Here is a 24,228-nt window from a genome sequence, read left to right on the forward strand (position 1 = left end):
TGCGTTCTCATACTTTTTGTACTTAATTCCCACATGGGAATTGAACCAAAAGTTGTGGCAAGCACCATGCTCTGGGGAGCTGAGCTACACAGGATACATATGGGGGAGTTTCCTTTCACTGCGTGTACAACTTGAACTCACAATTCAAACATGTCATAATTAGGGTTTAGTCAACCTGGAAGCATCTCCTTACCACCTTGATCCCTTCTTCGAGGGAACCAGGTTAATAGATATAACCTAAGGTTCCCTTTCAGTAGGTCATTTCAGTACAACACATATGGCGTAATACAATCCCATCCCAAGCTGGACAGGTAGAACACGCAACATCAACATGGAACATCTGGGTGACCTATTAAACCACTTCCTTCCCCTGCCAACAACACTGTATTTACCCTCTTCCTTACCCCAGCTGACAGCACACTATGCTCCAGGCTAGAGATTGAGGCAATAAAACCTCTGAAATGTGTGAGGGGATTCCCAGCTCGCTACAGCACACAGATCTGTCACAGTCAATCTACATCAACATGGCTGCAGTCCAGAGATTTAGGGGTTTTAATTTCCTCTGAGTGCACATAACCAAGGACATGTCATGGTTCAACAATGCCAACATGACTACTGACGAAGTCTCACACTTTCACTCACCACAACCCTAATATTAAGTCTGCAACTCAAAGAGCCGGACCCTCCCCTGGAAACTAGATCCACACCAAGGGTGCAACAGAAGTGATCATGACTCCCTACTACCCCTGTCAACAAAAAGAGGGAATTAGCGCCCCCTGCCTGCTGATATTGAACAAGCCACTTCATCGTTGTTGTTTGGAAATGCCTTAGCAACAGGAACATCGGCAAGCGCTCCAGGCATTCTGTAATGCATATTTACCATAGACCACTTTCCATGTAAGAGTCCTCTCCCACTACTGATTACCCTTCAACACACAGTAGCTTCTACAAAATACAGCACACTTTTGTTGATGTCCAACTACTCCCCAACACCAATAAAACAAAATGCTACTCTTAAATTGTGCAAACATTGTCATCTTAGATGGATTTGAGTTACAATATGTCAATACCTTGAAGTACCCCTGTATCTAGTTCTGTAGGATCGTGTTCCCTCTATTTTCCTGACTCAGATCAACCAAATCCAGTTAAATCCAGAATTGGGTTCGTGAAAATGACCGTCATGCAAGTCCTGGACCTTGGCAATGTTAGTCACAGACTCACCAGTAATATTCACCTAAATTAAGTAGACATACTTCACCACAACACCATGTCCCTTTTAGCCAAATGCCCACGTTACCTCAGTTCACCCCCAATATCAATCTACCCAACAGAACACTGCCCTCCGCTAGATTACTCACTCTGGTCATCCCTAAAGTCGACACTACCTTTGGCTGCCATTTTCTTCAGTTCTCTGCTTGCAAAAAATTCTCAAACTTTACACTTTCATAATTCGATCATCCATAGTGGGTTAATTTTCTTTTCATGTTTCTCATTTGGCTTGTGTGAAATAAATAAAAAGTAAGGTCTAAATTTCTAAATTTCCAGAACTTCGTTTTGAGGGTTGTTAAAAAGTGTCCTAGACTCTTGTAGCCAAGTCCTACTTTCTATTATAAAACAGGTATTGCTAACATACTTTAGATATACCTATACACCTTGGTTATAAGCCTGACATGGATGTTTGATGAATCAAACTATAAAAAAGCTAATGCCATCAGAAAACATACAGTGAACAGAATTATAAACGCAACACTTTTGTTTTTGCCCCCATTTATCATTAGCTGTACTCCAAAGATCCAAGACATTCTCTATGTAAACAAAAGGCAAAAGATATGCCACACATGTGAGGTGGATGAATTATCTCGGCAAAGGAGAAGTGCTCACTAACACAGATTTCGACAGATTTGTGAACAATATATTTTTGATTTAAAGAATGTTCTGATTAACCATCCAGTATCACACCTATACCCTGAAAGAAAAAACGTGTTAATTCGAAATGCATAAATAAGTAATAAGTAATACCTTAATATTAACTCTAATTAAGAAGCAGGTATTTTTCTTTTGAAATAATTTAACTTCGATCCAATGCAAACATTTAGAATGTGTGAGGATACATGCAGTGTATCAAGTTTAAATAAACTCAAACGAAGATGAAGCTTAGACCTAAAGTTATGAAGAACCGAGTGCTGCACTTCACTGCTGGGAGAGTTTGGACACTGCTGGCGACCATACTTTGGCTCCGATTCAGAAATACTGCAATATTTATACTCTGCCCTTGTACGTGCCACGGACAGGCAAGGAGAAAGAGATTTCACACTGAGCGAAAACGCCAAAATGAATCAACTACTGGTAAAAAAAAACCTTTTTTTTTTCTTACCCATATCATTCTGTTAGGCTGCCAGTAGGTGCTATCGTCACCTAAAGTCCATAATATAATTATATAGCGGAGCACCATTTGACTGACCTTTGTGCTACATTGTATTCTTGTGACCTTTAGAAGGCACAGCTATTGGACTTACGTTAACATTTCAGTAATTGAACAGAGGCTCTTATTAAGTGAGGTACAGTCTAAATGCTCGATTCATTGTTGCTAAAGGCTTGATGCAGTGAATAAATACAGCGCAGTAGGTTCGGTGGGGTTAAAAACGTGCAGTAGCCTCAAATAACCCGATAAAGGCCCTGTCTGCCGAGGAATTTGACTGTTTGCGAGGTTGTGGATCCAGCTAATCTTGTCCAGGCAGTGACGCTTTGAACGTTGTGGTGGGCCCAGGCCTGACTGGGGTGGGGGGTGTTGGGTGAAGGTGGGGGGGGGGGGGGTCGCTTGGTCGGCTTAAATATAATTATTAATTTATCAGTCAATGTTAGTATTCAGTACTATCAAGAAGGTTAATAGCTATTGAACAGAAGAATTGCACTGATGAATGAATGTTTTTTACTGTTTGCTTTTTTTTTATACAGCATTATGATTAAACCTTTTTCTGGAAAAATTGTTTGTTCTAACCACAGCCTATCAATGATACCCTAACACCTACAGCCAATCAGAGTGATATCCTAACACCAACAGCCTATCAGGGTGCTACCCTAAACACCAGAGCCAACATAACTTTGTTAAAGCTGCACTTGATAGGATTTATTCAGTAAAAGAAATAGTTAAATATTGTGGTTTATGGAGCACGCAGTTACTTCCGAGCCAATCGCCTTCAGCGAGACAGACTTTCCTCCCTGGCTTATTTTGTGAATGCGCATTTTACCTGGATTAAATTATAAATAGCATAAGTATGATAAGGAGCGAGGTCCCTTGTCTATTACAGCATACACTACGAAAACGGCAAAGCGAAAGAAGACTTAGACCAACTCTCTGTAGCTAGCCACACCAGGAACACTAAGCTAACTTTAGCAAGGCTAAGAGGAACTTCGTCAAACTCTGAGTTAGCGCTTTTTTGGAACAGGTAATTCCAATGTTCATATTTTTATTCGGATTTTTGATTCTCTATCGGGCATTACTGTGGAACCGCTTTCTGACGGGTGAATAATTGCTAAATGCTGTAATTGAGTTTTTCTTTACTGAAAAAAAGCATACATACAGTAGTGCAGCTTTAAATTGTTTCAAATGTAACCATTCCATTTGTCTAACTACAGTAATGTAGCTATCTGGCTAAAACATTGACACCATGCAACCAAAACTAGGAGCACAGAAATTGAAAGACAAATCTAAAAGAGAATGTCTAAAGATATGTAGCAGTTAAGTAATTGCTGATTGGGACGGAGTACGCTATGAATGATTGGGACTGAGTAGGCTGTGATGTGACATAATTAATTACCTGTGTTGAAATGTGGCCTAGTTATGAATAAAAACATGAAACAATAAAACGTTTATTACCTTTTTTGGACTGTAATATAATTACTATTAATACATTTTTTGGCCCATGGTTTGAGTCCTAAATGTTAAATTCTGTCCCAGGCCCTGTCATTCCTGTCTGGGTCCCTGTGTCTAGGCAGTAATCCTATAAAATGAAATAAACCCCATACGGTTCTATATATATATATACATACACCTATATATACCTATATATACACACCTATATATACCTATATATACATACACCTATATATACCTATATATACACACCTATATATACCTATATATATACCTATATATACATATGTAAACGCACTACGCATACCTATTCATTTACTTTTTAATAAAGCCGTAAAGTAGATCTTTCAAAATTGACCACTTATCACAAATACAGGATTGGAGATGAAAAGTTTAACTGACATGTAGGCCTACCCGCGATCAGTTGGTGGGAAATTAATGTTTTGCGCTATTATCTAAATATCGATTAAAAAAAACGACACATATAGTTTCTGGGAGTTTCTCCCTAATTTCTGCTACGAGTTTTTGATGGTGGCATTTTTTAATCTGAGAAACGCTGTGATTGGTGGATAGGGAGCACCCGGAGCAGGCGACTGGTTATGTCCATAGACATAATAAAGAGTAGACGCCGCATTGGCTGCTGGGGCGCGAGAAATACGTCCGCCATGTTAGACCGGTCATACTCCTATTTGCGTAGCAGCAGAAGCAACGATGCCAGAGCACTGTGGAGCATACTCCTGCTCATATCGGCGGACCATCGAAAGCAGGGCTCGGGGGATTACTTTTCACAAGTAAGATTTAACATTACCGTATTATTGGTTGTATTTTGTGACTAGAATATTACCAGAGAGTTGAGAAGGAGCAAGGATCTTTGATATTACTGTACTGAAATCGTATCCAGCTAGCTAGGCTATGTTTACTGCACCAGCCGGTGTTCACCCAGCGAACTGAGACTTGATAAGTCATATTCTATAACACTGACTTAGATTACAACTGACTCAAGAATGCTATTGTAGAAATAAAGCAAATATTACTGGTATAACATTGGCCAGCTAATTATATATTCATATAAATAAAAGACGGTATTATCATTGTTGTGCAGTACTAGCTTAGCTATTAACTTAGTATTTTGGTGGTAGCTTCACTATTTTCAGAATCAAGTAACTTTTTTTCAGTAGTAGTAACTCCTTTATTTACCAAGTAGCTTGGCCACACAAGCTACTTTTCTTGTAATGTGAAATTAGCACAACTTAAAGTAGCTTCCTATGTAATGAACTAGCCTACTGCTGTGTTTGTGTTACTTAGCTTGCTACATTTGACTGGGTGGTAGCTTTTGTGTAGTGAAGCTTTATTCATGACAGAGTAACTAATAGCTTAGCTCACTGCAATTTCCAAGTAACTTGCCCAACACTGTGTATTTTTCACGTGTAATTCACCCTAACAAAAGTAAGTTACCTCTCATTTCTCATACCCACCCCACTTAAAATAAAGGCAACAGAACATCTGATAGTAGAATGGTTTTCAAACAAGCTTATTATTTAGTTCAGCGGTATGTGCTCACCTACAGGTTCGGCCAAGATCCCTTGGAGCTCCTATTTAATTCAATCAGAGCGTCAGGTAGGGTTGGTGTTCTTTTAATTACAATTTTGAAAATATACCTAATGAATATCTTTGTCTTGTGAGTAATGTATGTATTGTGTGCCTGTTTTCCATATAAGGAGGCTGGAATAACAATCCATCGGCACTTCCAGGCCATCTTCAGCCGCCTGATGGTTCGGTGTGGTGTCTCACCTGTGTAAAGCACTATATAAATATAATGTATTTTTTTTAATTATTATTTTAATAAGGTGCTGAGTGCTGCTGAGAGGGTGATCCGCCAAGCTTCACCAATGCCAGCTCCTAAGGTGTCGACAGTCACAGACATGGTCCGGGAGGAGATTGGAACAGAGGATGTTTTTCTGCTTGGGGAACACATTGAGGAGACTCAGTTTGGCATCGACAACCATCATTCTGACTTGTTGTCATTGGTTGTGTCTGTGTTTCTCAAAATAAGGCTGCACCACATTACCAAACTCACCTCTCTTGAACTGCAGAAAGGGAGCACGAGGAAGAACTGTCCTCTTTCAGGGGTTTTAGAGCATGTGCATGTGTGTGGTTCCACGACAATTCAAGACTTTAATCCTAAATTCCAGCATCCCAAAACCAATTCTAAGCTTTATATCTGTACTTTAACCTTACTCATCACACATAGTATCTTTGTCATATCTGTCATCATTCTGACAAGATTAACACTGAAACTGAAAGCAATGGCTTAAAACTGCCTGAAAACAGTGGTCTGTCACATTTTATGTGAATTCTGCTGTAAGTGTTGGTGGGTCTGTAAATACCTCTGTTTCTTTGTGTTTCATGAACTCTAGCCTCATGGTGTATGTCTCCAGGAATCCAAATGTTGGTCTCCTTTGCCTTACACTGGGTTTGTGAGCTTGTGTATAATGAAGTTTATCTTTACATTATGTCCTTGTGATTGTCTTAGCCCTGATCTCTTTCCCTCTGGGTTCTGAAAAGCACTTGTAACTGTGTTTTGAAAATTGATACATTAATTAATTTTGCAGACTTTTCAAGGGAGTTTCAACAAAGTAAATGTGCAGTTTAAATAAAAACTGTCATTTTTCATTTCATCCTGCTATTTTAGACTGGGACCCATGTGTGTATTTTGGGATGGGGGCTGTGAAATGAGAGAGAAATATATATTTCTGACTTTACTGCCACTATTTACACATTAGGTGTTTCAATCAGAATGATAGTCAAACTGGAAATGTTCCTGTTTTTCTCCCTTTTTGAGGATTATGTTCACAGTTTTGATGAATATAAAACTATGAATATTAAAATACGCCGAACCATGTGTCCTGTGTCATAGCTACATGTATGACCTTTGCAGCAAAAAAAACCACGTGAAAATCAGTAAGGTATTCACTGAGGTATGATTAATTAAATGCGCTGACAGCTCGTTTTATCTGCCAAAACAGATTACATTGAGTGGAGTGGCAGACCGGTCCAAGATGGCGGTCCCACGGCTCGTCAGCGCCAGTAGGCAGTAGCGGTCGATGCAGTGTCTACTCTTTATTATGTCTATGGTTATGTCGCTGTCACTAACATCGACATAACCAATCACAGTGTGACAGACGCTTTACATATCACCAACGGCAAGTTTAATTTTAAATGAATGTAGCCTACTGGCGGTCTGGCACATGTGGGTGCTCGTGCTCGGTATTTTCGTGGGTGCTCGCTATTTTACCGGCGCCTATGCATCACAGAAACATTTTGCCCGGGTACTACCTTCATTAGCTACGTTATTGGAAGCCTAAAATAAAACAGTTCTGGCGGATTTTAGGATTTGTTCAGGATAGACAAACACTTCGTTGGCTACACGATTCTCTTGTCTTTTCACTTGACAAAAAGTCAAGTTATCGTCACCTATATTGATAGATACTGTATCAGTTTCATTCACGAATGGATAATTAGCTGTTAAAATGGCCAGTGGCAAAAGAGGATTTTTTCAGGATCAACAAAAACTTTGCTTTTTACAGCCTTCAGTAGCTGCATTACTGTCAGCAATGCCAGTTGCTGTGATGTTAATAGATAACAAACGCACGTTTAGGAGTAAACACAATGAAATTGTCACACCTATGTAAGTTTTGTTTGTTACCACATCCAACTTAAATAAAATGTATATGATCAAAATAATTTTTCAACAGGCGACTAATTTATTTCAGGTCACTAGTACATAGTGCTAAATGTGTAAAACGCAATACAACTTTGGAAGATAATGACATGAGTTCAACTTCAAACTCGATTCGTTGTATGTATAGGAAACGTGGCAAACCACACAACTAATTATTGTGTGCTTTTCCTGTTTGACAATGATAGGAAAATTCAAATATAATTTAACTTCATATAAACATTATATGCTTCATATTGCAGTTTTTTTTTTATATTGTGGTTTTACTAAATAATGTTGTTTACTCACATATATTACCCCTGTAAGAGTACCTAATTTCATGTTCATTTCATTTCACGTTCAAATTAAGTGGAATATATACCTTGTTTAAAGAGAAAGCTAAATGGTTTCATGTGGATCTACTAAAGCATATTTGACATAACAAACCAGCTGTAGTTTCCTGGAACTCGAGAGAGGCTATTTCCTTTCATGGCCAAGATTGTATGGCAATAGCAGGTGCGAGGGGTTGACAAAACTAACAGAAACACCACTATGTTACTTTGGAATTAACTAAATCAATTACAACTGCAGCTGCAGAGTTCACTTTAGTTTGGTGCCAATTAGCAGTAGGTATGTGTCAGCCGTAAGAGGTGTTACTTTGCACCAGGTTGGACAATTAGTCATATTTCAGTTTTCAAAGCAACATGGCCAAATAGACCAAATTAGCCAAATAGCTGGTGCCTGACTGCAGGCGAAACGGTCGCAAAAACTACAAAATTATCCAACTTGTCAAGGGGAACATTCTCGAACGTCATGACATTATATGCAGCTCGCTGACCGACTCACAATTATCGGGATACTTGCTCAGTGCCTCAAAAGCACAGCCTCAAAAATTACTACAGAATTGAATCAGCGCCTCCATGACCAAGTCTCAACAATCATTTTATGTTGTTAGTTTCACAGAGCTGGAACTTAGGGCAGTGCTGCCATTCGGAAACCACGTGTATCCAAGCCCAACACACGAAGATGCAAGGAGCACAAAACCTGGATCCTTACTTGTTGTAAGGAGCACAAAACCTGGATTCCTGAGCAATGGAGAAATGTTGGTCTGATGAGTTATTTCAGCTTATTTCAATGAATTTACATTGGGAGAAAGACAAATGATGCCTTCAGCCCAAAATGTCTGCTGGCAGTTGTTAAACATGGTGGGGAATTCATAATGGTATCGCCAGTCATCTCGTGGGAGTCTCTGGCTTCGATGATTGCTCTCCATGGTTGCGTGTAATGGTCAAGGAATGTGAGGCCATTTTACAGGAGCAGCTGCGACCTATGTTGCAAACACTGTTCCTTCATGATGTTACAAAATTCCAGGATGATAATGTCTCCATACACACTGCTAACCTTAATAGATTTTTTTGTTGTTAAAAATGCGTAATATTTGTTTTAAAATTAGTCTTTGAAGTACTACAGGCAATATTTTACAGTTTATTACTGTTTCACATTATGTAGAACTCATACTGTACACTAGCCGTCACAAATTACTAAAAATCATTTCCCATAATTATATCCCATAATCAAAAGTATGATCAATGAAAACATCTACAATCACGGATGCAACAACCCTAAAAAAATTGGGTTTTGTCAAATCAATTGTAGCAAACTGAAAATACATGAAAGAAATGTTTAGCACACAACACTAATTTGCTTCAATTCTGTCTCTGGCTTTTGGCCATTATATTTGGTCTACGTCACAATTAATATTTTCATTTTTTATGCACTGTGGGAAAAATACTTTGTCTTGGTGAATCCAAGCATGACATTGGTCATCAGTGATGTAGTCATTGTAAGTTCTAAGAAGGGGAGTGGGATATAAAATAAATGTATGTCCTACCATCCCATCTTGGAATATGGCTGCACACATGGATATGATTCACCCACGTTGTCCAGGCATGTATACAGTTGCTCATTGGCCAACAATATTTTGCCAAAACTGTCATGTTTTGGCCTGCTAGAAGTGGCTATAAGTACATTCTACCCCCAAAGAACTGGAGGCTTTTCTTGAAGAATGGTCCAATTTTTCATCACACAGTTTAGGACTTGTTTGACAGCATTCTAAGAAGAATGAGCTGTTCTGAAGGCCAAGGATAGCTCTACTCCTTATAAGTTCCTTTAATTATGTTGTCAGGTGTTTATCCATTATTTGGTCATGAGCGCTTATTTAGCAGAGAGGGAATTTAAAAAAGGTGTAATAGAGTTTTAAATAACTTCTTCCTCTTGTCAAACAGAACAAGCATTCAGATGTCAGTATCACATCCTTCATCAAGTGAAAGCACAAACACAGGTGGTGAGGGTTGGTATGATAATATTACATTGAGCCTGACCATCCATTTGAGTGTTATTACCACATTATTTGTACCACTAAAACTGTCCTGTGTGTCACACTTAGTAAGAGCATGGCACTTGTAATGCCACGGTTGTGGGTTTGATTTAAAGGGGGGCCCGCGTAAAACTACAAAAATGGTTGCACTCATGTTAATTCATCCCCGTAAAAGTCTATTGAACGCACCAGAAACGGTATGAAAACAGCACCTAGCCCAAGTCATCATGGCCCATTAGGAATTCAACCAATGGGTTTGGAACATTGTCAGTGAGGGATGCCATCGAGTTTTGGTGCTGCAGTTTCAGTCTAGCATGAATGGGACGTGCCATCATTGTAACATGGCTATTGTTGTGACTGTGGAATACTTTCAGAAGCTGCCCCGGCTGGCCACCAGAGCCTTTACCACAACAGCCAGACAGATGAAGAACAGGGTGCCGGAGCACCAGAAGCTATTCCAGGTGACTGTTACACTTAAATATTTACTATGGATGTAAATATATAATTTTGACAGTGGACAAAGAAATGTCAATGGAGTCATCAATGTCTGGAGAATTTGTTCGATCATGTGCTTCAGAGCAACACCAATTGTCATCTTAATGTTGGGTTGACAGGTTAATGACTTGCCCGAGGCTCTCCATTGCTTCTCATTGCTAGCTCTGGGATGCTTATCATGCCTATAATTTATAGAAACAGGAATAGAGTTTGTTTAGTTCACAGTAGAAGCCCACAATTCATACATGTGTCATACTGCCAAGATGTTTGGCTTAAAATCAGAGCACCAACAAATTCATATTTTATTATAACATCTTATGAATCTGTTTGGATTTCAGTTAAAGCATTCAGTAATACTTTACGTATCAGTATTGTTTGTATTAATGACACTTGACTTTGTTATTGGCCCCTAACTTTGCTTGCTTTGGTTTCAGGAGGACAATGTCTTATAATGCGCTTTTTCTGTAACAGGAAATTAGGTACATGTTTTGGGACTGTACAGTCGAAACACACTGGAAATATGTAGTTAACGTATTCAGTAAGATTCTTAATAATGGCACTTCAGTATTTCCGTAATTCTTTCTCTTCTTTTACAATCAGTTAATCAATCAAATTAATTTTATAAAGCCCTTTTTACATCAGCAGTTGTCACAAAGTGCTATTACAACACCAATGTTAATGTCTTCCCATGAAAGAAAAGAGGGGAAAGGGTTTTAGCCGATTCAACAGATGAATTATTCCAGTTCTTGTTTATGTGTTGTTGCACACACCGGTGCATCCTTTGAGTCTAATGCTGTTTGTTTTTTTGCCTTAAATGCAAAATAAAATGATTGTTTATCAAAAAAGGCGGACAATGGATTGCCTGTCCACATCAAGGGAGGGACCACTGATGTTGTCCTCTATCGTATAACGATGACCATAACCCTCGCAGGTACTTTGCGCCTTCTGTCATCCATGCCCTTCAAACTGTGTTGATTGTCTTGCTCAGGTTATTGTGCATCACTTACTTACTCTGTTCTTTTTAGGTACTGGATACTCCTTATTCTGGCTTCTTTGTGCCTGTCAGCCTACATGCAAATGAGCGAGGGTGCCCAGCAAATGCATTTATTAGTTGTATAACTCAGAAGTTCCATTCAAATTCAGTGTCATGCCACACTGTGCAGAATAAAACCGGCGGTCATGCCTCTGTCTAATGGAAGCCCTTGATGTCAGTATGTCGGAGTGTGTCGACCACGTGAGAGTATCCCCTCTCTGGTCTGCCTGTGTCATCACTTAAAGATGCATTCCCGGATTTGTCGGTTGTAGAAGTGACGCTCTCAGGCCAAATGTCCTCAAAGCTACTAGAGTTCAAAGGTGGACCTTCATGGCTTACTGAGGTATGATAGTGATTTTTCTTATAAATTGTGAACATTAACAAATACACATCCAGCCCAAAATAATTTATAAATATTTGTATAAATTATTTAATCAAGTACTTCTAAGCAACCATGGCCTGATTTGAATCTTGATCTAAAAAGGTTTTTCAGGTCCACCATCTAACCAGTGTACAGTGGGGAGAACAAGTATTTGATACACTGCCGATTCTGCAGGTTTTCCTACTTACAAAGCATGTAGAGGTCTGCAATCTTTATCATGGGTACACTTCAACTGTGAGAGACAGAATCTAAAACTAAAAAAAAAAAATGTATGATTTTTTAATAATTAATTTGACATAAGTATTTGATCACCTACCAACCAGTAAGAATTTACCAAGACCAGAGAGCTGTGTGAGGACATCAGGGATACAACTATAGACCTGCACAAGGCTGGGATGGGCTAAAGGACAATAGGCAAGCAGCTTGGTGAGAAGGCAACAACTGTTGGCACAATTATTAGAAAATGGAAGAAGTTTAAGATGACGGTCAATGTCCCTCAGTCTGGGGCTCCATGCAAGATCTCACCTCGTAGGGAATCAATGATCATGAGGAAGGTGAGGGATCAGCCCAGAACTACACGGCAGGACCTGGTCAATGACCTGAAGAGAGCTGGGACCTCATGACCATAGGTGAGAGTAGGAACGTAGATTGACCGGTAAATCGAGAGCTTCACCTTGCGGTCATGACCGAAAAGAGAGCTTTGGGTCATGACCGAAAGGACAAGATCCCGGATACAGGCAGCTGAAATGAGCTTTCTCCACAGGGTGGCTGGGCGATCCCTTAGAGATAGGGTGAGAAGCTCGGTCACCCGGGAGGAGCTCAGAGTAGAGCCACTGCTCCTCCACATCGAGAGGGGTCAGCTGAGGTGGCTTGGGCATCTGTTTCGGATGCCTCCGGAACGCCTTCCCGGGAAGGTGTTCCGGTCCCGTCCCACTGGGGGGAGACCCCGGGGAAGACCTAGGACTCGCTGGAGGGACTATGTCTCCCGGCTGGCCTGGGAACGCCTCGGTGTCCCCCCGGAAGAGCTGGAGGAAGTGTCTGGGGAGAGGGAAGTCTGGGCATCTCTGCTTAGACTGCTGCCCCCGCGACCCGGCCCCGGATGAAGCGGAAGAAGATGATGATGAGAGCTGGGACCACAGTCTCAAAGAAAACCATTAGTAACACACTACGCCAACATGGATTAAAATCCTGCAGCGCACGCAAGGTCCCCCTGCTCAAGCCAGCGCATGTCCAGGCCCGTCTGAAGTTTGCCAATGACCATCTGGATGATCCAGAGGAGGAATGGGAGAAGGTCATGTGGTCTGATGAGACAAAAATAGAGCTTTTTGAGTCACGTGACGCAGGGATAAGTAATGGGGGCTTGAAACGTGTGCTCCTGCTGTCTTTTGGGTTAATATCCTTAATATATCCTAAATTACATTCAGATATAGATATTTTTCTACTACATTTTACGTGGAACTCAAAATGTCAGAAGAAGGCAGAAGCTTATCCTCTGGCGGTAACGTTGAACAAAGAACTTCGCTCAGCCACACAGACTCAGCTCAACATGTGCACGAAGGGAGTAGCAGCTAGCAAAGATCCCACAGCTAAAGCCACTGAGCCCGATCAGCCTGATATGGCTCCGATTCACGGGATGCTGAGCAAGATATTAGAAGAGACTGCGGATCTGAAAGAAATTTGTCGGTCTCTGAACTCCGTGGATACAAAGCTATCACACATTTCGCGCATTACGGAAGTGGAAGATTGAGTGAGTCAGCTAGAAGACGAGCAAGCTAACATAAAGGCGAGACCGGCGGCAGCCACTAAGGAGGACATACAATTATTGACAGACAGGATGGCCGCAGCTGAGGACAGATCCCGGCGAAACAACCTTAGATTCGTTGGGGGTACCGGAGGGGGCTGAAAAGAGCAATGTTACTGCATTCCTGAATGAGTTTATTGCAGAGACCCTTGGCATTGATCCAACCCCGGGGGGAATCGAGATGGACCGCGCTCACAGGATCAGGACACAGCTGGGAGCGGGTGACAAGAATCAAAATCGAACGATTGTGGTGCGCTTGCTACGATACAAAGATTGTCAAGCCATCCTGGACGCAGCATGGGAAAAGAAACGTCTGATGTGGAACGGCAAACAAGTTATGATTTTCCCGGATTACTTGAGGGAGACGCAAAGGAAGCGTGAGGCATTCTTACGTTGCAAGAAAGCACTCCATGAGCGCAAGATTACATTTGGCATGCTCTACCCTGCAACTCTGAAGATTTTCATTAGTGGACAGAGTCCACGGGTGTTTGGTGACCCGGATAAAGCTATGGATTACATCGAAAAGCGCTGAGGTAGGCCTACATGTCTGGCACTGTGTGAGTGCATCACGCGACCCAGGCACGCTCTGGATATGTTTTGGAAACCGCGAAAACTGGCTGTCCGTCTGTTCGGGACGATAATGGTGTGTGAGATAGGGGGTCTATATATGCAGATTTGCAGTCTTCCTTTTTTGTTTTTGGACATGGGCAGATCATCCCAAATGGCTGGCTCTGCACGTGACAAACCATGTTGACACTGATATGTGAGTGCATATTTTTCATAACCGGGGCCTATGTTGCCAACAATTTGTTTTTTTGTATAGAACTCCCTGTGTCTTCCTTAACGGATATCTGAACGCTATTTTTGATATGATACTCAGGGCAGTGGGCTTTTTGGCTGCCCTTGTTCCATTAGTCGTGGACCTAAGAGAGTTACTTTATTATTTTATTACAACAATGTTCCTGGTTCTGTTGTTCTATATGCCAGACTGGCCCACAGTCTGCTGTTTACTGATATCACTAAGGTGTTGGTATTATGGTTCTCCTCTTTTTTTTTTTCTGTCAATGTGTATAATTTATGTTGCACCTTGGATCTTATATCATAATAGAATGGTCCCTTATTCTACAGCAAAATACATCAAGATTGCTTATGACTAGGAGTGGGAGGACATTGTTACTCAACCTGGAATGTGAATGGCCTGGGCTGTCCAATCAAAAGGAAGAAAAGATGAGGAGGGCAGAATCATTATAATACTAGCAAAAATACAAGGACATACTCTGATACTGGCCAATATATATGCACCCAATGCTGATCACCCCAATTTCTTTGTAGACTTAGAAAGTAAATTGCGTGATATTGGACAGTATCCCATAATTCTGGGAGGTGACTTCAATATTGTCTTAGATCAAATCCTTGATAGAAGTAAACCAACATTAAGTAGAATGCCTAACTCTGTTCTGCTGGTTAGGAGAATGTGTTCACTTATGGGTCTAACAGATGTGTGGAGGTTGAACCATCCAACAGACAGAGATTATACTTTTTACTCAGGAGCCCACAAAATCTATTCAAGAATATACTTTTTCTAATTTCTAGCTCCTTGCCGCCTTAAATATTATTATAACATTATAATATCCAGAAAAACAGAATATCTTTTGTTTAGGGCCAGGCACACTATTTTTGAATCAGGGGATAAAGCAGGGACATTTTTGGCGAGATACATTAAACAAAAGGAGTCCAAATCTTCAGTAGCAGCAGTAACGACGGGGGATGGTAGCCTTGCAACTAAATCTAGGGAAATAAATGATGTATTCAAGAAATTCTATATAAATCTTTATACATCTGAAAACACTGCCACAGACGAAGAGATAACGTCATTCCTCAACAAATTAAACCTTCCTAAGCTGAGTGTCTCACAACAGGAGGACTAAGATTTACCTATTAGTTCACAGGAGATACTTGATGCAATTAAGGCCCTACCATCAGGTAAATCCCCAGGCCAAGATGGGTTTACAGAGCAGAATTTTTTAAATACTTACACTTAAAAAAGAAAAGGACCCGACTGACTGTAAAAACTATCTGTTGATTATGGGCTTTTGTCTAAAATACTTGCAAATAGATTGGATAAAACACTTGGGTCACTTATCCATCCTGACCAAGTGGGCTTTATTAGACGGAGAAATTCTTCTGATAATGTGAGACGCCTTATAAATATTATGTGGTCAGTGCGGGACTCCAATGATCCAACAGCAGCTATCTCACTCGACGCTGAGAAAGCGTTTGATAGGTTGGAGTGGCGGTATATGTTTCATACGCTTAAAACTTTTGGATTTGGTCAAACATTTCTCAGATGGATAGAGATTCTTTACAAAGACCCACAGGCCGCAGTGAGAACGAATGGTCTGATTTCCTCTTATTTCACACCTCATAGAGGTACCCGGCAGGGCTCTGCATTGTCGCCAGGACTTTTCTGTCTAGCTCTTGAGCCTTTTGCGACAGCTATTCGCATGACTTAAAATTTATGAGTCTACACATAAGCTTTTGCTTTACGCGGATGACATTTTGTGGCTTGCCTCAGACCCAGCCAGATCTGTCCCAGCATTATTGGACGTTATTGAATTGTTCTCCAGAATCTCAGGGTATAAAGTCAACTGGTCTAAGTCAGAGGCCCTTCCACTAACTTCATACTGTCCAAAAACTTTATTCCAGGCGGGGCTGTTTCAGTGGCCTACTGAAGGCATAAAATATCTTGGCATTCTCTTCCCTCACCAAATTGACAAAATAATAGAGAAGAATTTGGATCCATTTCATTAGATACAGATAGATGGTCGCCACTTTTCTTATCACTATGGGGAAAGGTCAACGTCCTGAAGATGAACTGCATTCCGAGGTTGAACTATTTGCTTCAATGTCTTACTATTGCAATACCCGACAAGTATTTTAAAAGGTTTGACCAAATTTGCCAGAGGTTATTATGGAATGGTGGACGTGCAAGGATAAAATTAGAAAGGTTTCAGGTGCCAATCAATAAAGGTGGCATGGGCCTCCCCAAACTTGCCCTGTATCATTATGCCTTCTGCCTGAGACATATAGCTCAGTGGACACTGCCACCTGAGAGAGCCCCTCCCTGGTTCGAGATTGAATGGAGATTGTTCTTCCCACTCACCCCTATAGATGCTCTGTCTAGCAATATACCACCCATATTAAAATCTCACCCAATCATATCCAACCTCTGTAATGTGTGGAAAAGGTTTTCTAAAGCTTTTAATGTCAATGTCTATCTTTATTCTGAATCTTGTATTTGGAATAACCCAAAGTTGCGTATTGATAAACATTCCCTTCTATGGAAAGACTGGGTGGAAAAAGGAATTATTACACTAGCAAACTTATATGAGAAGGATAATATAAAGTAATTTGACAGGCTGGCTGGTGAATACAACCTGCCTAGAAATAATTTCTGGAAGTATTCACAAATGCGTCACCTGCTATCTACTGTCATAGGGAAAGGAATAGAACCTCAGCAGTATGGCTGTATGTTTTAAATGACCCACAAATTACACCGAACTGTGGAGCAGCGTACTTTATTCAGACCAGTATAATGGTTGGAAAACAGATAATAATGTGGAACACGGAGTTGGCAAAAGTGGCATCATACAAAAGAATCTCTTTCAACATCAATGATATGGCGAAAAAATATGTGGCGAAATGGGGAAAATACGTGCAATATATTGCTGCTAGATGAAAGCGTGGTGCTTATTGTAAGACTATACATTTGATCCATGTGTGGTTTTTTTGGTTTATTTTTTTTAATTTATCTGATTTCTGTTCTTTTTTGGCTTAGCCCTTTTTACTTTTCTATTAAAAATGTTTCATCACTACAAGATACATGTTAAGGTGTCGACTGTAATGTTGTCTACGATGTTGGTTACAATGTAACAGTGGTGTTTGAAAAAATTATATGGTCTAAACTCCACTCACTGTGTTTGGAGGAAGAAGGATGAGTACAACCCCAAGAACACCATCCCAACCATGAAGCATGGAGGTGGAAACATCATTCTTTGGGGATGCTTTTCTGCAAAGGGGACAGGACGACTGTACCGTATTGAGGGGAGGATGGATGGGGCCATGTATCATGAGATCTTGGCCAACAACCTCCTTCCTTCAGTAAGAGCATTGAAGATGGGTTATGGCTGGGTCTTCCAGCATGACAACGACCCGAAACACACAGCCAGGGCAACTAAGGAGTGGCTCCGTAAGAAGCATCTCAAGCTCAATAGAAAATCTTTGGAGGGAGCTGAAAGTCCGTATTACCCAGCGACAGCCCCGAAACCTGAAGGATCTGGAGAAGGTCTGTATGGAGGAGTGGGCCAAAATCCCTGCTGCAGTGTGTGTGCAAACCTGGTCAAGAACTACAGGAAACGTGTGATCTCTAATTGCAAATAAAGGTTTCTGTACCAAATATTAAGTTCTGCTTTTCTGATGTATCAAATACTTATGTCATGCAATAAAATGCTAATTAATTACTTACAATGTGATTTTCTGGAATTTTGTTTTTGATTCCATCACTCACAGTTGAAGAGTACCTATGATAAAGATGACCGACCTCTACATGCTTTGTAAGTAGGAAAACCTGCAAAATCGGCAGTGTATCAAATACTTGTTCTCCCCACTGTATATGGCTGAGGTTTGCAAGTGTGATTAATTTAACCAGTAAAACAGTAAAAAACTTAGGTGTATTGATAATTGAAACATGACAACCGATAGCCAAAACACACCACACCCTAATACCAAAAGTATTTTAACACATTGTGTCATTTAGTGTGTCAGTTTTTATTATTAGTCTGGATCAACATTATTCATTTCATGAATTTTATATAACAGTTTTACATTCTCTCAAAATAGAATCTATGTCATCCATTTTGGAGGGACATCCTGATCTTTGTAATGTCCTGGTGGTGCCGTCTTGCTATCTCCTAATGATGGTCTTCACAGAGTTCCATGATGCATGTAATACCCTCTAAATAATTTTATATCTCTCTCCTGATTATTACCTTTCATCAGTACATTCATTGTGCTCCTTGTGGACCACGACTATCATTGCAATGTACAACCAAAACACCTTTGAGGGAATGCTACTGGAGCAGCTGATTTTACTCAGGGTTAACCAGAATAACTTCAATTGATGTCAAGTGATGGAACAGTAAAAACATAACATGTAAATAGTTGGTGTATACATCATCACATTTCTGAGATACATTTACTTCAGGTTTACATTATTCTGCTTTCATACGTTTAAAGTTTGATCTCACCTTTACCTTTGAATAATCGAGCACCGATGGCTACATCTAGATATTTTATTATATTCAAGCCTTAATTAACAAAATCCACAAATTAGAGTTTTATTTTAAAAGTATAGTCAGCTAAATGGCATTTCACTGCCTTATTATATAAAAGCAGTTACTACATAGTTACTATATACAGAAGGTCAGTAGTGCAGTTAATTGTTTGGAACAAGGTGCCCATAGTCCAGTGTGCAGTAAAATATGTTACATATTAAGTAACAATATACTTTCAGTTGTCCAGTTGAAACCACAGAGCACTTGTTTTACCATGGAGGGTCAAGAGAGGCCTACATCTCTGTAAACTTTCACACAATGCAGCCGTTCTAGCGCAGGAAGCGTATGCTCATCTTGTGGTCAATGTTCACCTTCTCCAGGGACTGCGAGGGAAAACGAGAGCTTAGGGTTACACAGTGAAACTGGATTGTTGCGGTCATAACAGCACAGTCGACAAATACCCAAATAATGTCAATACAGAATACAGTTTCACTAGAACAGTGGCCATTTTCCATGGCACTGCAAACACTGTAAGGAGGAAGTGCGTAGTGCACTTTACTTCGATGCTACACGTTGTTGTGTCAGTGTTAGAGTGTCCCCCAGTGGTACCTTCCGGAACTCTTCGAAGGAGATGGCATCATCCCTGTCCAGGTCAGCCTCCTGGATTGTGCGGTCAGCAATGCTCTCCAGCTGCTCCTCAGTCACCTGCATCTCCATCATTGACCGCAGAACCTGTCAACGGACTTCAGCGATCAGTCACATCCAGAAGCCACCGACCAACGGCTTCATTGTATTGTATGGTGCAGTGGTTCCCAACCAGGGGTTGCTAGGAGCCCTGAGGGCAGTACTTAAATTCAACGGGATCCGGCAACTCTCAGATTTGGCTCCGTTGGTTGTGACAGCTATTCTGGATGGATCCGGTGTCTGTGGTGTGTAATTTGTCTTTTTCTGTCACCGTGTGCTTTGTACAAAACATTCTAGAAATTGGTGAGAGTTCAGTAAAGTTGCCTATTCCAGCCACCAAAGTTGTTACTTTGTATTATCCACTATTCAAGATCTACTTGGCCACCTGGGCCATGTGTTCCGGTACCTCTCAGCCCACCGGATCCACCTCCCTCTCGACCCTCATCTTGTTCCAGGACCTCCCAATTGCACTGGGAGGTCCTGCCTGGGGGCACTTGGCCTATCCAAAGCACTTTTATTAGTTGCTCTCGACTGACAGATTGAGTTGATTTGGAAGCCTATCAACTCATCTGACCATGGCTAAGTAATTAAGTGCATATTGCGGGGGGTATCTGAAGAACCCTCAGTACAGGGCCAACTTCAGTAGGTGGCACACTCACCAAAAAGGTTGGGAACTGCTAATATGGTTTGCATGAATGTTCACTGGACCTCAAAGCTAATCCTTCAGTTTAACAACATGATTTTCATCAAATTACCTCCTCCATCAATTAGGTCTGTACCAGACGTGCTTTATAGCAGCAAAACGATTCACATCTTTTTTTGCAATACTTCTGTTGCACACCTGTAACGATCAATAGAGCAAACAATTATTAATAACCTGCAGAAGTTCAGCTCTGGAGATTTTGCCATCCTTGTCCAGGTCATATAGTTGGAAGGCGACTGTGAGAAAAGAGGGGGAAAAACTGTAACCAAATCTCCCAAATTGCGCTGAAATAGATTTTGAGAGACAACCACAATTCTATGTTTTCTAGTGGTGGACTCACACTTCAGTTTGCTGATCCTGCTATTGACAGGTTCAGGCAGACTGGGATCTCTGGGACGGTTGTTTTCCGCAGGCCGGAAGTGGGCCAGGATCCTGACGAAGGAGTGGAAGTCCACTGTGTCCTGTCTAACAGAAACATTATAGTGTACAAGCACACACTTATATTCCAAAACGTAAGATGCATTGATATTTATAGAAAATATTGCACAGGATAAACTTGAGCTAAATATTTTTGTCATTTTGACAATTTAATAAAAGGGGAAACTAACCTTCACCTTAACCTTTAAATGGTGAGGTGTCAAGTCAGTGATTACCCAAACCTGTATTAAATGCTCTATACCCTGAAGAGAAGAAGGCGCCAATGATCCGATCCCCAATGGGGTTCATAGCCAACCTATTTATGGCTCCAAAGTCCTCAGGGCTTTGAGGTAATGGGAATAAAACAAAGAGATGTAATTTAGACATAAGTTATTCTGAAATGCATGGATTCAGTTGCCTTGGGAACAAAAAAATAATCTCTGATGCTGATATAGTCCTTACCGGAGATGGCCAGTCTTCTCCTTGTCCAATGATTCAAAACGGTCATAAAGTCGAACTATATGTGCAGGGCTGACTGAATTGTGGAAAAGAGGGAGCAATTGATTGCTGTATTCTTAATTATGGGAAAAGTAGTGGCACACAAAATAATGTAATCAATTTATGCACCATGGAGGCCAGTTCATAACTATGGATTCCATATGCAAACATGCATGATAAAAACCTATACAATATTATTTAAAAACATCTTAAAACCCCATATTTAGCAAAAATGACAGATGCAAACGCATTTATAAAAACCGCTAACCTAACGGTTAAGCTAAAACTTATTCAACCTCATACTTAGGGTTATATTGTATTTCGTTCGGTAGAACGCATGCGTATTTGGTTGACAACCCTGTTACCGCAATTTGCGCACTTGTCAACCGTCAATCTTATGCTTCTGAATGCGAAAAAAGACGAACGTGTCAACATTTGGCCAGTCAAATTCTGCACTTTAACATTTTTATTTAAATACAATAGTAGCAATTGAACGAGTGAGCTTTGGCAGATGTCACAATAACACATGAAATACCGTTATACGCCCAATAATTTAGTCCAAGGTTTTGTTAAAAACTGATTATATGGGCCATAATCATAACAATCTTAACGCAATATTTCCAAGATATCGACGCTCAAACCATTGCATAACTTACAACCCGTTTCCCGCATTAGTTCTTCGACGTTTGGGATTTTTGATAGGGTGGAGTTTGTCGAGCCCATTTCTAAAAGAAAAACAACATCTGTTTCCCTCGATAAATAAACGTCAGGTCCCAGAACTTCAGATTTTCCAGTCAACTTCTCATTGGTGGTTTACAAATTCTAAACAGGCATAGTGAGCCGAAATAAACTTTAGTATCCAGACTAGAGCAAGGGTGTTTTGAACGTCAATTCAGTGCCTTAAGCGCTAATGATAGACGTAGTATCCACCCAATGACTGTTATTCCAAGGCGACCCTTTGACCAATAGGAGCTTCACTTAGTTTGTCCTAAATTAAAGGAGGCTTTGTTCAAGAACACACATTTCCCCATGTGTGTTTTTATGAAAGTCAACATATAAAAATCGTGGCTAATTAAGATTGCAATGATATCATCAGCCTGAAAGTATTACCCAGCAGGGTTTTTATATATTTCAGCAATAAGGCGCCCGGAGAGGTGTGATATATACACAACATACAATGGCTAAAGGTTGTTTATAAGTATGACGTAACGTAGATTATCTGAATACTGCCCTTAGCTGTGGTATGCATGCCTTACAATTACAGGTTATCAGCAATACAGTTGTTTTGGTCATACCCGTGGCATACATTCCAATGTACAACAGCTTTCAGCCTGTTAGCAGCCACGGTTCAAACCACCTGGTTTGTAATCAGTTTCCAGATAAAATGTTTTTTATTCTTATACACATTAGCAGAACAACCTCTTTCCATTATATCTGTTTGGTGTCTACATACAGTATAACACATCTTATCATAATGTGTAGCCTAATACAACCTTTTAGGACCTAAACACAAAAATACAATAATTAAATGAAGTTCAAAATGCATAATTATATCTGTATGTTCTATTCACAGTCCATGCTCTTTCATCTAATTTTGTACCAGCTTGACTTTGACTGGAGATTTCATGCCATTTATGTTGCGCTTCCAAGTATCTGGACTGGACTTGGGGACTGTGAGAAGACCTCTGGTTGCATGCCTTATGAGGTACGGATGTGTACTACAGAGAATGGCGCGGTCTTGCTTAGATTTATGAGGATAAACCATGAATTATTAACACAAAAATGTACTGACTGCTCATTGTGGACACATTGCTGATTTCGGTTAGGCTATTATAATAAATTAAGCGAAGGGTCCTACTGGAGGTTTGGAATGAAATAGGTTTGATAAATGGATAGTTTTGGGGTCGTGCAATATATATATATATTTTTATTAGATCGCCAGGCAACACTTAGCCTTTGCAGAGGGTGGGTGGTTAAAAAGGATCTGCGTTATGCAGGTCAGGCCTTTCTCTCTGGCACTGACGCAGAGAGAAACTGCTTTTTAACCAGCTGGGAGTAATGATGATAACCATGCTGCCATCAAGATGGCTTTCAAGTAATGCCTGGAGGTTCAACGCCATATGCAGTCCAGACTTAGCAGGCTACAGGACTTACAGGTCTCCCTGTGATAAACCAGTGGTGTTTTATTCATTTAGCACATTTATTATTGATTTTTTATTACACAGAAGAAAAGTCCATCTAAATATTTTCCATAGGCTGTTATTGTGAATCAATATGATGTCCAAAACTTCTTAAAACCACCCGTATTCAGATTGAAGAGCCTTTGGTGTGTTAGAGCACCTGTATTCTGTTTTAAAACACTTTTTGTGTACCATAACACTCACAGTGGGTTTGTGTTTAGACATTCCCCAAATACCAGTTCTCAGGTCGGTTACAATACGTTTCATGGAACATTGTCAAATGAAACCATGCAAAAAGCATCTCTGCTTTTTGCAGTGTCTGCAATGTAAGTCCTAAAACCTGAAGTCAAATTGCATAATAATCCTTGATATTACCAACCTAAAGCATGGTTGCCTTGTAAAAATTGCAATTAAGCAAATCAATTATATGGAAAAAAGAACTGAACAATAAACATTAGTTATATAATTTGTTATGGTGTCTGACAAAGTTAACATTATTCTAGTTAGTTTAAACAGTAAAAAAAAAAAAGCATTGGCCCTATTTTGAGAGACCCTGGTCTATATCATTACTAATACCCAAACTCTAATCTATTACATAATGGTATCTGTAACCCAGTGATTATAATAGGCACATTACTATTCAGAATGCAGAGTATGTTAGCAAAATCCCTGTACTGTCTAACACAATGTATTGAAATTCAATTGAACTTGTAGTGGGTCTTAGACACAAGAG

At 40.3% G+C, this 24,228-nt stretch overlaps 2 protein-coding genes across 3 annotated transcripts; one reads left to right on the forward strand and one right to left on the reverse strand.

Moving 5' to 3' along the window:
* The first annotated feature begins 2,240 nt into the window (after nt 1-2,240).
* Nucleotides 2,241-11,657, forward strand: LOC105024130 (cytochrome c oxidase subunit 7A2, mitochondrial). The gene is made up of 4 exons (XM_010893850.3): nt 2,241-2,346; nt 10,344-10,430; nt 11,311-11,395; nt 11,490-11,657. The coding sequence occupies exons 1-4, from the start codon at nt 2,332-2,334 to the stop codon at nt 11,543-11,545; spliced, it is 243 nt and encodes an 80-aa protein (XP_010892152.1). The 5' UTR covers nt 2,241-2,331; the 3' UTR covers nt 11,546-11,657.
* Nucleotides 11,658-18,487: 6,830 nt separating this feature from the next.
* Nucleotides 18,488-22,226, reverse strand: chp2 (calcineurin-like EF-hand protein 2). Of its 2 annotated transcripts, none has more exon segments than NM_001303957.1 (7): nt 18,488-19,396; nt 19,623-19,745; nt 20,575-20,636; nt 20,741-20,865; nt 21,080-21,160; nt 21,280-21,352; nt 21,972-22,186. In NM_001303957.1, coding segments are annotated over 7 exon segments (585 nt in total). In that variant the 5' UTR covers nt 22,039-22,186; the 3' UTR covers nt 18,488-19,342.
* Nucleotides 22,227-24,228: the final 2,002 nt, after the last annotated feature.

This window comes from Esox lucius, chromosome 1 (assembly GCF_011004845.1).
Source record: "Esox lucius isolate fEsoLuc1 chromosome 1, fEsoLuc1.pri, whole genome shotgun sequence".
NCBI lineage: Eukaryota > Metazoa > Chordata > Actinopteri > Esociformes > Esocidae > Esox > Esox lucius.

What these genes read in the sequence shown, in the direction of transcription:
- LOC105024130 (XM_010893850.3), top strand. An exon ending in AGCACCAGAAGCTATTCCAG is followed by an intron (nt 10,431 to 11,310) that starts GTGACTGTTACA and finishes TTATCAAAAAAG; the next exon opens with GCGGACAATGGATTGCCTGT. An exon ending in GATGACCATAACCCTCGCAG is followed by an intron (nt 11,396 to 11,489) that starts GTACTTTGCGCC and finishes TGTTCTTTTTAG; the next exon opens with GTACTGGATACTCCTTATTC.
- chp2 (XM_010893853.2), bottom strand. Translation starts at nt 22,038, where the DNA reads ATGGGCTCGACAAACTCCACCCTATCAAAAATCCCAAACGTCGAAGAA. An exon ending in ACTAATGCGGGAAACGGGTT is followed by an intron (nt 21,353 to 21,971) that starts GTAAGTTATGCA and finishes TCCACAATTCAG; the next exon opens with TCAGCCCTGCACATATAGTT. An exon ending in CCAGAGCTGAACTTCTGCAG is followed by an intron (nt 19,746 to 20,574) that starts GTTATTAATAAT and finishes GTCCGTTGACAG; the next exon opens with GTTCTGCGGTCAATGATGGA.